This window comes from Perkinsus marinus, assembly GCF_000006405.1.
Source record: "Perkinsus marinus ATCC 50983 genomic scaffold scf_1104296961438, whole genome shotgun sequence".
In the NCBI taxonomy this organism is placed as follows: domain Eukaryota; phylum Perkinsozoa; order Perkinsida; family Perkinsidae; genus Perkinsus; species Perkinsus marinus.
The window spans coordinates 131282-146323 of NW_003205746.1; the positions used below are offsets into that span (position 1 = coordinate 131282).

Here is a 15042-nt window from a genome sequence, read left to right on the forward strand (position 1 = left end):
CCAACAATACTCGTTCTCTCCCGCGTTATTATTGAACATGTGTGTTGTTCACTAGCTACGCTTCGATCAATATCGATTCCCGTTGTTGTAGCATTCACATTACTCACTACTACTCAACTCGTCATGCTTTTCTTCCACACCAGAACAACAGCTCGTCCCTCCGAGAAGGTTCGTCATGAGACTAAGAGCGAAATGAGCGTCGGCCGTAAGATCGATATGTTGCTCGGACAGAACGGCAGGCCTTGCCGCGAGTCCTCACTCGAAGCCGTGTCTCTCGAGCCCTGTTGTATCTGTCTAGAACAAGGTCCCGATTTCGTCTTGTGTTGTGGTCACTCCTTCCACCGCGAGTGCCTCGAGGAGTGGCTCACTGTAAGGTCTCAACGATTACGAGGCACCTCTTGCCCGCTGTGTCGGAACAAGTTCGAAGTGTCCAATTTGCCCGAGTTTTCTGAGAAGCCCCAAGCATCACCGGAGCTACGCCATTCGACAATGCCTATTACTATCTCCTCGACACCAAGCATATACTACTATCGTTGACTTAGTCTCTTTTCCCTGTATATTTTGTCATTCTAGACGGACCGGCCGTCGTCATTATAACTGTTCTCCTGTAGGACCGCGAATTATCATAGATATCTCCCAGCGAGTCTCGCCCCGCTGCCGTTATCACAATGTATTACAGTGTTTCTAACGAGCGTATAGCGGTTCGTGAACACTAGACTGGTTACTCTTATGCGTTTGACTTCATCATCACTCTGTGGTTTGATTAACAACGGAATGGTTGCTTTCTCACTGACACAATATTACTTTTCTATCCCCTACTCTTGTCGGTTTCCACGAGAAGTCGGAGTAGTAGGTTGATATTTCCCCGCATTTTCTACAGTTGACCGGAGCATCATTGAGGCATGTACTGCTCAGTCGTCTCCGTTAGTACGGAGTATGTCTCCTAGGGTGGAGATGGGTACCTCTCAGCGGCATGCCTACCGGAAAGATCAAGCGGGATGTTGCTTTCCCCGCACTCAGTGCATATATAGTGATAGCTTTGCTTTAACTCGTGTACTCATCAGACACATTGAGTTTACTGCCCGTTCGTACGGGCTCCTATTGGCTTCGGGTCGATGGAGCCCTAATGCGACAGTGTTTTTATTCACCCCGATGATTTTGCGTTACCGAAAGTGCCTCAATTTAGCTGTCTTTACGACTCAGGGTGAAAGGCTATTTACTAGTGGGTGCGCCCGAGTATGATAGATTTCTGTGGGTGGGGCAGTTATGCCACTCGAAGATTTACCTCAGGATAATCAATTTATCTCGACGGAACAGCTATTCAACCCAACGACATGCCTCAGTACAAGCGCTTTATCATCAGAACGGGGCAGCTATGCCACTCAGAGATGGTCTAATTATGGCATTTAGACCACAAATAATTTCTGCATTTCGTGGAAATCGGAATTACTTTGGAGGGCTAACGAAGGTAGCCCTCATATTGTCGTATAAGTGACTGTATTGAGGCACACATTCAAGTGGCATAGCTGCCCCAATATTTGGTGAGTACATTACCCGAATCACTCCAACAACTCAATACGTATTACACTTTGAACGGCATTTCACCAAAAAACTGTATGTGGAAGTAACAGAGTCGCAATCCGCGACAACTTCTGTGCTACTGCTATATCGTAAACAATAGAGACTTAGTTCTTACCGCTAAGAGCAACAACACCAGGAAGCTCCTTACCCTCGAGCAACTCAAGAGAGGCTCCGCCGCCAGTGCTGACATGAGAGATCTCACAAGCCCTGCCGGCCTGCTCAACCATAGCGGCAGTATCACCACCTCCAACGATAGAGATTGCACCCTCCTTGGTGGCCTCGCAAACAGCATCCAAAACGGCGAGAGAACCAGTGGCGAATTTGGGGAACTCGAACACGCCCTGAGGACCGTTCCAAACGATGGTCTTGGCCTTCTTGACCATTTCAATGCTGCGCTTGGTGGACTCCGGACCGACATCAAGACCCATCCACTTATCATCGATTCCCTCCTCTTGAGTGCACACCTTAGTGTTAGCATCATTAGAGAAGGCATCAGCACAGAGCCAATCAGTGGGGAGAAGGATCTCAACACCCTTAGCCTTGGCCTTCTCCATCAACTCAGGGACGATCTTGGCACCTTCAGCGTCGTACAAGGAGCCACCGATTCTGGTACCGTAGAGGGTCTTGGCGAAAGTGAAGGCCATGCCACCACCAATAATCATAAGATCGACCTTGTCGAGCATGTTGTTGATGAGCTGGATCTTATCAGCGACCTTGGCACCACCGAGAATGCTGAGAACGGGACGAGCGGGGTTCTCAAGAGCCTTGCCGAAGTACTCGAGCTCCTTGGCCATCAACAGACCGGCAACACGGACGGGCAGCTGAACGCCCACCATGGAGGAATGAGCCCGATGGGCAGTTCCGAAGGCGTCGTTCACGAACACGTCACCGAGCTTAGTGAGATCAGCTCTGAAGGCGGCAACATCCTCAGCAGCAGCCTTGACCTTCTCGCCGTTAGCATTGACACCCTTGCCCTCCTCCTCAATGTGGAATCGGAGGTTCTCGAGAAGAATGATACTTCCCTGAGCAGGGGCGGCACATGCCTTGATAGCGACATCACCAACACAGTCGGGGACGAAGGTAACCTCGTGCTCCAACAGACCGGCGAGAACAGGGACAACAGGGGCGAGAGAGAACTCCTCCTTTCTCTGACCTTGGGGCCTGCCCAAATGACTCATAAGGACGATGCTCTGGGCACCCATTTCCATGACGCGCTTGATGGTGGGGATGGTCTTGACAATACGGGTCTTGTCAGCAACACGACCCTCCTTGATGGGGACGTTGAAGTCAACGCGCATGAGGACTCTCTTGCCCTTGATCTCCTCCTCAGAGATGTTGTTCAAAGTGAGCTTGGAAGAAAGCATGATTACAATAACTTGTGAATAAGAAATCAGACTAACTGACTGATGGTGATCTTTACCCTTACCCAGCGACTTTCAGCACTTAAGCTTAGCGTTAAGCGAAGCGTAGTTTTGCTACGGGTGAGCTTCAAAGCTGTGCTATTATTCTGCAGTCAATCTTCGTGCATCACAAGTTGTCATAGGCAATGGCGTTCATACGTGGCAAGAGTTGGCAGGCAAGACACGCGGCAAACTCGGGTACAGGATACCAGGAGAGGCAAGCAAAGCTTGAGAGAAGGCATTTACGCGACACAAGGATTGTCCCTATCACTTTCACCTTTCGGAAAAGTTCAGCCCATATCCATTGTGACTACGTACGTATACTATGAATATTCCACACCTTCACATATTCTCTATCACTCGCGAAGAGTGCGCCAACATTGCGCCAAGACCGAAGGTTACATTTCAAACGAGGCAGACTAGTCTTTCTAGCACGTGCTGCATTACCAAGATCATAATAACATCAAAAACAACTATAGTCTCCAAATGCCTTTCTACCATCAGAATCTTCCTAGTCTAGGAACAGATACTAGAATAACCATCCCGTGATTGACTACGAGTTACACCACACATTCCGAATATCAATATTGCAAAGAAACACTCTTTAATGACTTATCAACTACGGGCACAAGGACACGATGATCCGCCAGCTGTTGAATGATATAATCATCTACACAATTTTAAACACTTATCACTACACCTTCGCAGTGAGCTCCCTCTAAAGGAGCCAGTCAGACTACTAATGCAGTGAGTATGAATCGTGACAACACTATGTTATCTTATTTAGCCTCCTGAGTAGCCTTCTGAGCCTCACGATCACGGGGGTAGTATTTGTCCTTCACCTTCTGTGGCACCTTCTTGAGCATACTCTCAGGGAACAGACGGAGAAGCTCCCATGCAATATCCAACGACTGGAAGATATCACGGTTCTCATAGGGGCCTTGGCTCAAGAACTTGGACTCGAACTTATCAAGGAACTCCAAGTACAAGTGATCCTCCTCACTGAGGGCTTCCTCACCAACGACTGCCTTCATAGCACGAGTATCGACACCAACAGCATAGTTAGCGTAGAGCTGATCGGAAACACTGGGGTGGTCCTCACGAGTCATACCGCGACCAATACCAGACTTCATCAAACGTGACAATGAGGGCAAGACGTTAATCGGGGGGTACACCTGCCTGTTATGTAGAGACCGATCCACGAAGACCTGACCCTCCGTAATGTAACCAGTGAGATCAGGGATAGGATGAGTAATATCATCGTTGGGCATGGTCAGAATGGGGAACTGAGTGATAGAACCGTTACGGCCTTCAACACGACCAGCTCGTTCGTAGATAGTGGCGAGATCGGTGTACATGTAACCAGGGTAACCACGACGACCGGGGACCTCCTCACGAGCGGCAGAGACTTCACGAAGAGCATCAGCGTATGAGGACATATCCGTCAAGATGACAAACACATGCTGTTCGCGCTCGTAGGCGAAGTACTCAGCAGCGGTGAGCACAAACCGGGGAGTAACAATACGCTCAATAGTGGGGTCGTTGGCCAAGTTCATGAACAGAACGACGTTTTCCATAGAGCCGTTTTCCTCAAAATCATTACGGAAAAACCTGGCAGTTTCCATGTTGGCACCCATAGCGCCGAAAATGATAGAGAAATTCTCCTTGGAGTGATCGTGAATGTCCTTACCCTGAACAAGCTGAGCCTGGCGACACACTTGGGCAGCGATCTCGTTATGGGGAAGACCAGCAGCAGAGAATAGAGGCAACTTCTGACCACGGACGACTGAGTTCATCGTATCCAACGCTGACAGACCGGTCTGAATCATCTCCTTAGGGTACTGACGAGACTTGGGGTTAATGGGGGAACCATTGATAGGCAAGTACTCCTCAGCCAAGACTTGAGGGCCCTTATCAATGGGCTGACCGGAACCGTTGAAAGAACGACCCATGATCTCATCGGACATGGGCATCTTCAGAGTATCTCCAGTGAGCTCGATGTAACAGTTCTTGTTATCAACACCACTAGTTCCCTCGAAAACCTGCGGAGAGATTATCAACAACTAAAGACGATTGGGAACGTACTTGAACAACGGCCTTGGAACCGTTGACTTCGAGAATCTGGCCTTGCCTTGTGGAACCATCAGCAAGTGTGAGGTTGACGATCTCGTTGTACTGGGGGAACTTGACATTGTCAAGAATGACCAAAGGCCCCTGAGGAAGAATCCAAGGTTGCACGTCGTAAGATACAGATTAGGCCCGATTGCTTACCTCGACACCAGTAATGGTCTGATATTCAACCCTAGGGTTGATTGTGTAATCACGAGTCACTGCAGCGGCGTTAACAGCAGCAGCAGTTCGAGCATCGGTGGCAGCTGAGGACATGAGTCTATATCACTGGTAATAGAGCCAACACTACGAGAAGAACGCTTGGGACCACTCCAATTGCTATTGATTGTACTAATAGAGATAACACTAAGAGAACAGGGGAAATCACAAGAAACAAGAAAAAAATAAAAAGAATGTAAAACCACTACAATAGAAAACAATTCTCCCTCAGAAATGACATCTTCAGAGGTTAATGACATTCTCGGTGACTGATAAACGAATGATTTCAGCTGTGGCACCGAGACCGGGTGACACACAAGCCGACCACTGCAGAAGTGGCTAAGCTTAGGTAGAATATTGAGAATCGGTTAAGCTTAAGCTGTTGAAGATTATATAGATGAACTGGGTTGGCTCTAATGTAGAGTAGAGCACATGCCGTGGGAAAGACTATGAGACTATATGTGAAACGGTGGGCAAGTGAGGACGGAAGTAGTACAACAGAAAATTAAGGAAAACATTACTTCTCAAAAACGAGTCGAATTGTGACACAACTACTTCGATGACACAAGAATTGTTATGATGAATTAACACGAGGAGTGATTGAATATATATGAGCATCAAGTCGTTAGAGGGAAAATAATAATCACAAGTGCCACGTTAATTTCCTTACACAAGTGTATTGGTTTTTTCGTGGGAAAGCAAAATCATACACGTCTAACATGGTGAATTATGAATCACCAGTGGGACACTCATTAACCTCAAGCATTCAAACAGATACCGTAGAGCACCAACCAGAACCATGAAATGGGGCATTCGCTAACTCCAGGGTAAGCGGTGCAGTTGAGCAGCAGGTTCCTCGAGGTGTCCAGACCCGTTGAGGAAACTCAAGATTTTCAAGATGAGCAAGTGGGCTTCCCCACGTTCCTATGATCAGTTGAAGTTTCTGTCATGTCGTCATCATCGAGTAAAGTGATCGGCGGCTGTGTGGCAGTCGCAACGACGGTTGCTTGCGGTATAGCAGCAGCGATGGTTTACTCGAGGAGGAGGAGGGGGACCAAATGTAAAACAGGGAAAATTTACGAAAAAAATCAGAAGTTGTTTCGCCCAAGTTCAACTCGGAAATTCGCAGAAACGTCAAAGCCTACTACACTATGGTTAGAATTTTCGTTGTGTGAGAGACAATTGGTAATAATAGACTTCCCATGTTCAGGTACTTGCGTGATAAAAATCGGCGGATCGGCTTGCACCAAGAAAGATGAGGTAATCGTTCATAGAATGTGCGTGTCCCTACCCAAGTATTGGAGGAATATATGTTCGAGCTCCTCAGCTGCTGTGCTCAGGAGTTTATATACGAATCAGCGTAGAAACCAACAGGAATTTCCCAAAATTTTTTCAGAATTTTTCATATTGTCACCGACCATGTGCATATTTTCCAATACTATCCACGACTGAGTGTTGTAATATAAGTTTTATTTCTTCAACTGAGCGCAGGAGTTTCGAATGCTATATTATCAAAATTTACACAAAATTTGGGGTAGAAGTGCACAAAAAAGTGAGAAAATTTTCCCAAGATTTCCTCAAAATTTGCTTGTTATCATCAATACGCATAACTTGTGTGAATATTAAACTTCAATCGCGTCGATGAGCTCCCATTTCCCGCGCCAAATTTACAAGCAAAATTTGAGACTAAAGGGTTGTCTTCGCGCTCGAAAAGTTAATTCTCGCGAGCGTTCCAGAATTCTCATCTCGAATGTCGTGGGATCGTTTGTCTTCATTTTTTGCATTCTTAAATTCATCGTTTCCCCTCATATTTATTTACTCCGTATTTTTGTCATGTTTGGGGAAGCGTATTGTGTACATTGCAACGATGTGTTTTTATTCATGTCAGTTCGAGACCATTGATGATGGTGTACTGAGTAAGACAGCCGAGCAGTTGGTGGAAGCGATTGAGAGATCCAACGCCAGACCGATGGTAACGGGGAAAGCCTTGCATCGCGAGGAAAAATATGATGTTATATTTTGAGAATTCCTTGGGAAATTTCGTCGCCTACACTAGAGGAGTGTGTCAGGCAGTATAAGGAGCGCGTGATTTTCTCGGGTGAATTCAAAGCTGAAATATTTCACTCCGGCGTAGTAGAGTTTTAGTCTGGAACTTTAACAATGTTGGTACAGTGATGAAGCATTATGTAGTGCTGAGTAGGCCGAATCCCAGTATAATCGTAGTGAATAGAAGTAGTAGGTTTATGAATGCAACTTATATAACTAGAACCTTATATATACGTGCCTTAGCGTAGCGCTAAAATGCCACAGCTGTCACTATTTGTAAAGCAGGGACAATCTCCACGTTATACACAAATGTGAATATCAGTAGTAGGAGTGTGAAAATTGACTCAGGAGCGACTGATAAAATTAGGAAAAATCGAATGACTCACATTTTTTTGTGTTGGACAATTTATCCACTGCGTTAGTTGACGACTGAATAGTGTAGATGTGATATTCAAGTTGCAGTAAAAACAAGTTTGTCAACTTGTAAGGAGCATATGCGTGAATTCGTTTCAGTTGATTCACGGTGCGGGCAGTTTTGGTCATTTCCAAGCAAAAGACTATGCAGTGTCGAGGGGGAATAAGGAGTTGTCGGGAAAACCCGAGGGGGGATGTACGATGATGAGGTCTCTGGGACGATTCTCGGCGGGTGTAATTTTTCCTGCAAAATTATAACTACTGATAGGATTGAGCATTTTTCAGAAGATTCGGAATGTGAGATGTTATTGCTTTCATGTGAGTTCTACGAAGTCGAGATTTGTTCGAGTAAATTCCGAGTAGAATTCAAATAGAACCGATTTCTGAAAAAGCATTGGAGTTTTTTCCAGTGATATGAAAAACTCATTTCACTTTACGAAAAAGCACGAGAGCAGTGAACAACGCGTGAAACACGTGATATGGGGTTACTTGCCCGGTTTGATTTTGTGAAGCGTTTTAAATTCACTTCATATTGCGAATATCGCGTAATTGGTAGTATAGCGCTACTTCGCGTGAAACTCATGAAACTATATTCAATAAAGTTTCACAAGTAAGAAAACAATGAAGTTGATTGTTTTCTGTCATTTTCAGCCGCCTATGCGATGTCGAGATTTCTATCGAAGGGATTTGTGGCGACTCGAGCGAGCGTTGGTCGTTTAAACAGTATGGTGGTAGATGTACTGGTTAATCACGGCTTGAAAGCAGTAGGAGTGGGTGAGAAATAATTTTGTGGCGCGCGACATGGGATGCTGGTGATTTTTCAGGAAGTTGTGGATACCTCTGGACCAGTGATAAGAAGCTGCCGTGGTTTACTATGTGTGGACAGGTGGGCAGATGATGAAGATTTCGCGCGCCACGAAATTGCGTGAGTCAGGTTTTGTATGACGGTTTGAGCGGTTTGCTCAACTCTGGGATCATCCCGGTGATGCACGGCGACTGCGTGCTTGACGAAAAACAGGTTTGCACTATTTTATCGGGCGACACGATTTTCTATTGGATGTGTCGGGCGTTTAAACCCTCGAGAGGAATCTTCTTGACAGATGTAAGATGTATGTTAGATGCGTGTTGATGGAATTTTGGTATGGCAGGTCGCGGGTATTTATGACAAACCACCTAATGAGGAGGGAGCTAAGTTGATACCGAGAATCTCGGCTAGGGGAGATGCGAAGTCGAATATCAAAACATGTGAGTATTTCAGCGGGAAGTACGGGTTAATGCAACCTGATCGCGCGTGAATTGCGCGCGCAGTGAGTACTGTCTTGTGCGTCCACGTATGGGAGTTGGAGAAGGAATGGTATCAGGAATTGATGGTTTGGTGGTTTTTTGACATGTTTGTTCGAAAGCTATTTTCTTGTAGGCGTACCTGCTCATGATGTCACGGGTGGCATTGAGACAAAGCTGGCTTCTGCAGTGGAAGTTGCTAAAGACTTGGGAATACCAGTTTATATAGTAAGATCGCTTGTTACTATCCGAGAGGTCGCGGGTTCAATTCCTGGTGAGTGCATTTTCAGGTACAAGCTGGCACTAAGAGCGCCCTTGAAGCGATGGAGGGACGTGAACCGGAGATATGCACGGTTGTTGTTCCTTAAATATAAGTTAGGTTTCTTTGCAGTGCGTGAATGCGAAAAGATATTTTGCGTTGGAACACATCCTGGGATAGATTCATGTGAAATATTCACTTAGGAACTCGGTGATTGTCTTATGTCGTTACCCTCGGAGGTGTGTTCAATTGACTTTTCATGATATTCAATCGCAGTAGTGAATTCAACGTGTAGAACTTGGCCATGGGACGCTGTTGGTGGAGAGAACTATTGGAAACCCTGCCACGAGTTTTGTCACGGGGGTGTCTTTCATAGGTTGAGGAATAAGTAGCGCTTTTATGAACAGTTATTATCACATGTCCCAACGCATAGTGTAGAGCTCCTTGTAGAGTTTCACGCCACATTCTTTGTACCGTTGTGTCTCGTAATGATTTTAACTGTCGATGAACCTGATATTAAAAGTACTGTAGAAATCGTCAAAGACTCTGTTGAGCCCGATCAGCTGGACAAGGCCCTGATCTGTTGTGTACCCAAGATGGATGAGAAGCCAATAAGTGTGAATCTATTGGGCGCTATTAAAAGGCGTGCAGTTGAGGATTGTGATCAGCTGAGTTGTGATGAATCCAATAGCGATCATGAGCCACCGGCTCCTAGGTAGGATGAGTTTCTGTTATCGTGGTATATCGTTTTCATCAGAAACCGTCGTCCACGATCGGAGTCGTCGAATTCATCAGGAAGTACCTTTCGTTCAACGAAGCGTTGTTGTCAACGTAGCAATGCCGATTCTATTACTTCTGAGGACTGCGAGATTGATGAGGATCTCCGAACTAGGCTCCTGTATGAGGGCGATTGTGTTGCCTACACCAGTGGTCAGCATCTTTGTATTGCTAACCGACTTGAACGTGCGAGAGATGAAGTTTTTGATAATGATATTCAGTTGACAAGCATATACTATTCATAGCTCACCCAAGGGCTATGAAACCTCGGTTTCTGCTGTAACCTTTTTTCATGTCATTCAAAGTGTGTTGAGGAATGGCCTCAAATCCATATCATCGCATTTCAACAGACTTTCGACGACCTTGTATTACCAGTAGATCGTATAAGATCATTTGTACTATTACTTAGCAGTAAAGTTCACTTATGTTTTCTCCCCACACATCTTGTGTTCAGTTGTGTCACTTGTCTATCGCACTGTTGTGATGTTGGGGTGTTCAGAGTTGCCCTTTTGATGTTCTGCATAGTTTACCTCGGTATTATTGCTGACGTGATTCGATGTGTCTAAAGATCGCTTCCCAATTTGTATGCTTGAACGGTTGACTATTGACGGGCTGTTTCTCCGTGCTATCGTTGATCTGATGGGTCTTGGCTATTTGGATAGGCCTTATGGTGTGGAAAAAGCAGTTGCTGAGGATAGAGGTGGATGACTTATGTCACTTCGAGCATGAATCTTCCACTAGAGACATTTGTTCAGCTGTGATTTTACGGAAGAGCTGTTTCTGCGGTAAGCTTGGCGTTCTGTGATAGAATCTTGGGCAGTCTGATTTAGATACTAATATAGTCTATGTGCCTACCTAGCTGGCAAACTACCCTGACTTCACAGGGAGAGGTGGGTCGAAAAGGGTGTGCGACGTTTTTCTATCGGACGTTGTAAACACAGTCGGTGTGTTCGATAGACCTCTCCTGAGCTTCCAGAGCGCTCCCCGGATTAAATTTCACATGTAGAACTCGATCCTGGAAGCGTGCTTGTAACTAAGAAGAGGTTGATTGAACATCCCGTGTGATTCGCGTTATCACACAGGATTGCTATTTTCTCGTTTTCAATTATCCACTGATGGCGGTTATTTTGCCACTACTACAGTGATAGAACAAAAAGTGGCCATCAGCAGAAGAGTTTGGAACCACAGTGCCGGTAAACTCCCTGTGGCGCCGATGGCCCTGCAAAAATTGGCGGAAACTAGCCAGTTTCACGTGTTTTGGACGCGCGTGACGCGCGGCGCGTCATCAGCCCTGATCATTGTCTTTATGGTACAAACTATAGCTGAGGCGTTATCGCTTCATCCGCGACCTCCTGATTGGGGTAGATTATTCGCCAGCAGACTCCCGAATTATATGAATATGCGGAGCATGGGCAATGAGATGCGTTCGAGCCATCTTCCCTGCGGACGCTGGGGATCTCAACGGGGCTAGTGCAACTTATGATATGGACACTATCGATATGATATGGATATGTGTGACACGATGTGTGTCACAAGATATGTGTGACACGATGTGTGTCACAAGATATGTGTCGCACGAGATGCTTGCTAATATAAGGTAAGCGACTCTTTACTGTGTCATCTTGGAGTCTACCAACGACGGCGCAGAATGGATAGCTATGTTGGCTCGTCAGAGGAAGGTTTGAGAATGTGGCGTCGATACGTTTCCTCAGCTATTCGACGATGTGGAGTGCATATGAGTATATTAAGTGGCGTAATAAGTGCAGCGGGAGTGTGGAGCTAGAATTCAACAAGTTGGCACCTTTTACTGACCGACGCCCACCGCGTGCTCGGGTTCTCCCGTCTAGGCGACCTATTGCCATTCTCAACATTACAACAACGATCTTGATGACTGCCTCTTTACGCTCTTCTGTGACTTTGTATGCTTTCCGACCCCCTCGGGGTCGAGCAACATAGCTGCGAGCCTTAGCAATGCGGTAGGCTGTCGCAGGTTTGACGTAGTATTCTTGTGCTACACGCTTATGCCACGTCTAGGCATAGTGATGATTCGCTGACCAGTGGATTCCTGAATCCGAGGCTCGCCATGTACTGGCTGAAACTCTCAAACAGAACACTGCATCGACAGATTGTCGACGACCATTGCTGTACTGCGTTGTCTAATTGCCCAGTACTCGCATTCAGAGTTACTATCAATATACACCTAAGCGTGGCCTGCCGCGCCAGCATAGTGCTGGCGGAATAAGCTGGTCCTCGGAAATTTCGAAATTTCGTAGCGTGTGAGAACTCATGACCTTTCACTTGACTCACTGTAAAATTCCACAACAGTATAATACGCAAGTCTTCCTCGTTCAGGTCACGGCTTCTTATAAGTGGAACTACTTTCGCTGTGTACTGACGTTGTATCAGCTCGGCCACACTCAACTCAACTCTAGGAAGGAGTTATGGGGTTCCTAGGGGAGATTGCAGCCCACCTGGTAGAAGTAATTTCGTGGCGATTGATCAGATACTGTGTGATTCAGCAAGGAAGGATAAGTGGACCATTCTCCCTGTACGGCGCTTCTCTTTTGACCAGGGTGGTAAGTAGGACTGCTGCCTATCTCCATGTGTTGATATTTATACCACCATTCACCAAGTCCATTTTCGGGCGCGCGCTAAATCAATCGTGCGATATCCCGTTGTCAATCATGATCTTCGAAGTACATTAGGTTTCAGAGTTGGAGAACGAGGAGGTGATAATGAAAGCCAGAGGATGGGTATGTTATTTGCATGAGGTTATGTTGACCGGCAAAGAAATGAAATATGTGATTTATATTTTTTCTGTTAGTGATATATATTACGTTTAATTGAAATTGTAGTGGAAAATCGAAATTTTAGCAGTGGTAGTAGTGATGGGGTCAGCAGGAAAAGTTTTTCCTCGTCCGAGTGAAAAATCTTACTTTTTCGTGAGAAGTTGTTGACGTTGATCCGTAGGCGACGATAGTATTCAGAGATGGTTTTTGGAAAATTTAAAAATGAATATATGTTCTGTTTTGTGCATCATATATGTACATTGTACACTATAAGTTATAGTCTATAACTCGGGTGTATGTGGCTGTACTGAAAGCACTGAAATTTTGTAGACTCTGTGCGAACTGGCAGATCCTCTATTGTTTATTATGTGAGACGTGTGTTTCACATGAGTTCTTTTATACCATGGGTAACCAAATTGATGTCGAATTGGTAGCAGTGGTCGCTTTATGCAGTTTATACAATGGAGTTCCACCCGTGATATGAGAAACACTAGTGGAAAGTATATTGCACGACTACTGAATATCGCGTTTTTCACACAGTATTACGCCACTTCACGTAAAACGGGTGGAACTCCATTTTTTGATGACCATAACAGACAATCCGATTACAATAGGATGAGTCGTGGTGGGCTCGAACGGCATTCCAGTGAAGGTAGTGAAGAGTTGAGGGGGACCAACAAATCTCAAAGGCTGATTCTCTTGTGTTGGTTTTTGGTCGACTTAATTGAACACATCATCGATAGGTGAGTTTCACCCGCGATGTGAAAAAGGCATTTCATATTCGGCGAGGCGAAAAATACTAGTTCGCGTTGTACGAGTGAAAATCCTATGTGTGATTATGAATGTGGACGTGGCGGGAATTGTATTACGGTTGAAGACAGTTCATCTGAACTGTTGAAAGGGAGAGAGTTATGGTACGATTATCAAAAAAATACGTGGAGAATAATGAGACCGTTTGGGAAATCTCAAATTTACTCAAATTATTTTGTCACAATTTTTGGTATGGGCTTTCGCGAAATATTCGTTAATGTTTATATGCGAAGTGATTTTGGTTTCAATGTTGTATACTCAGTCGAAAGTAATACTAGATGTTGTGGAGGTCGTTGAGAACTAGCGGCCAGCGATTGGCTAAGTGGACAGATCAGTATGAACTGATATATGGGGAGCGGGGAACCTCGACAGAATAGCTGGTAATTATCGATCGATATAATGTGTACATCGGTCATGGTCTTTCGCTGAGTCTGCGGCTACTTTCCTGGGCTGTGACTCGTCCGTCTACAGGGAATGATGGAAATAGTTGTGATATTCGTACTACCTTGGTGGTGTGATCAACTTTATTTTATGGCGTACGTAATGGGAGTGCACGATCAGTGTGTGAGTATTATATGAATGCTGAGGACTCCTCAGTGAGGAGTCTCGGGGACTTAGTATGGACGGAAGCATCTGGTGCGAGAAAAGATGATGTCGTGAAAAATAAAAATAAGAATAGGCAAATTTATGTTTGAATTTATTGCATTTCCACCCGTGATATGAAGCAGCACCGAAATTTCGTTTTGTGCGAGTGACCAGAATATAATTATTGTTGTCAATCCGTAACTCCTGATGCGGGGCATTCAGCAGAAGTTGGCGTCGGTTCACCTCCGACGTTTCCCGATTACTTTTTTACTGGAAAGAAGAATATGTAATACTTTATATGTTAAACATGAGTAGTGATCGAATTTGTTTCTTTGAGCGGAGCGGAGCGATGTTTTTTGTGGTGATTTTGGCCAGACTTCTACTAGGCGGGAGTGTAGCTGAATTCCCTCAGATTAGTAATGAAGACGATTACGACCTGAGGGGAGAAGGAAGGGACGGAGATCATCGCAGCGGTCTATGGGGAGTATATACTGGTGCTTGTTTAGAAGTGTAATATTGGATATGATCATCTGAACACTGGAGTGGAATATATATAGAAAAAATGAGAAGCTCGTAAACGGCTCTATATGGCAAGTTTTGGGTTTATTGAATGGGAAACTCATGTTTAGTTTCCTCAGCTGCTGAGCTTGGGAGTTTTATACACGGCTTGAAATACAAGTGTAAGTCATCTTGTAGCCAACGAGTGAGAATCCATAAAGCTCCTCATGGTCATCAACATGCCCGGTAGTTGATTGTAATTCCGCAACGGCTA

General features: G+C 45.3%; 4 protein-coding genes across 4 annotated transcripts in view; 1 reads left to right on the plus strand and 3 right to left on the minus strand.

Moving 5' to 3' along the window:
• Pmar_PMAR019589 (Phosphoglycerate kinase, putative) overlaps positions 1–39 on the minus strand; it is a gene marked incomplete at both ends in the record, with an annotated part of 1205 nt that extends 1166 nt beyond the window's left edge. Inside the window, one exon of the mRNA XM_002772310.1 lies at positions 11–39. Within this exon, the coding sequence (XP_002772356.1) occupies positions 11–39 (29 nt within the window). The remainder of the gene's footprint in view (positions 1–10) is intronic.
• Positions 40–1685: 1646 nt separating this feature from the next.
• Positions 1686–2945, minus strand: Pmar_PMAR019590 (Phosphoglycerate kinase, putative; the record flags this gene model as incomplete). The annotated part of the gene is made up of 1 exon (XM_002772311.1): positions 1686–2945. One exon carries the CDS (start codon positions 2943–2945, stop codon positions 1686–1688), a length of 1260 nt encoding a protein of 419 aa, XP_002772357.1.
• Positions 2946–3760: 815 nt separating this feature from the next.
• Positions 3761–5366, minus strand: Pmar_PMAR019591 (vacuolar ATP synthase subunit b, putative; the record flags this gene model as incomplete). Its single annotated transcript, XM_002772312.1, has 3 exons — positions 3761–5023; positions 5067–5195; positions 5253–5366. 3 exons carry the CDS (start codon positions 5364–5366, stop codon positions 3761–3763), a joined length of 1506 nt encoding a protein of 501 aa, XP_002772358.1.
• An 888-nt stretch (positions 5367–6254) lies between these two features.
• On the plus strand, positions 6255–9418 carry Pmar_PMAR019592 (conserved hypothetical protein; the record flags this gene model as incomplete). Its single annotated transcript, XM_002772313.1, has 10 exons — positions 6255–6369; positions 6520–6569; positions 7198–7281; positions 7869–7965; positions 8421–8543; positions 8594–8655; positions 8704–8871; positions 8918–9014; positions 9187–9278; positions 9341–9418. Exons 1-10 carry the CDS (start codon positions 6258–6260, stop codon positions 9416–9418), a joined length of 963 nt encoding a protein of 320 aa, XP_002772359.1. The 5' UTR covers positions 6255–6257.
• Between the last annotated feature and the right edge of the window lie 5624 nt (positions 9419–15042).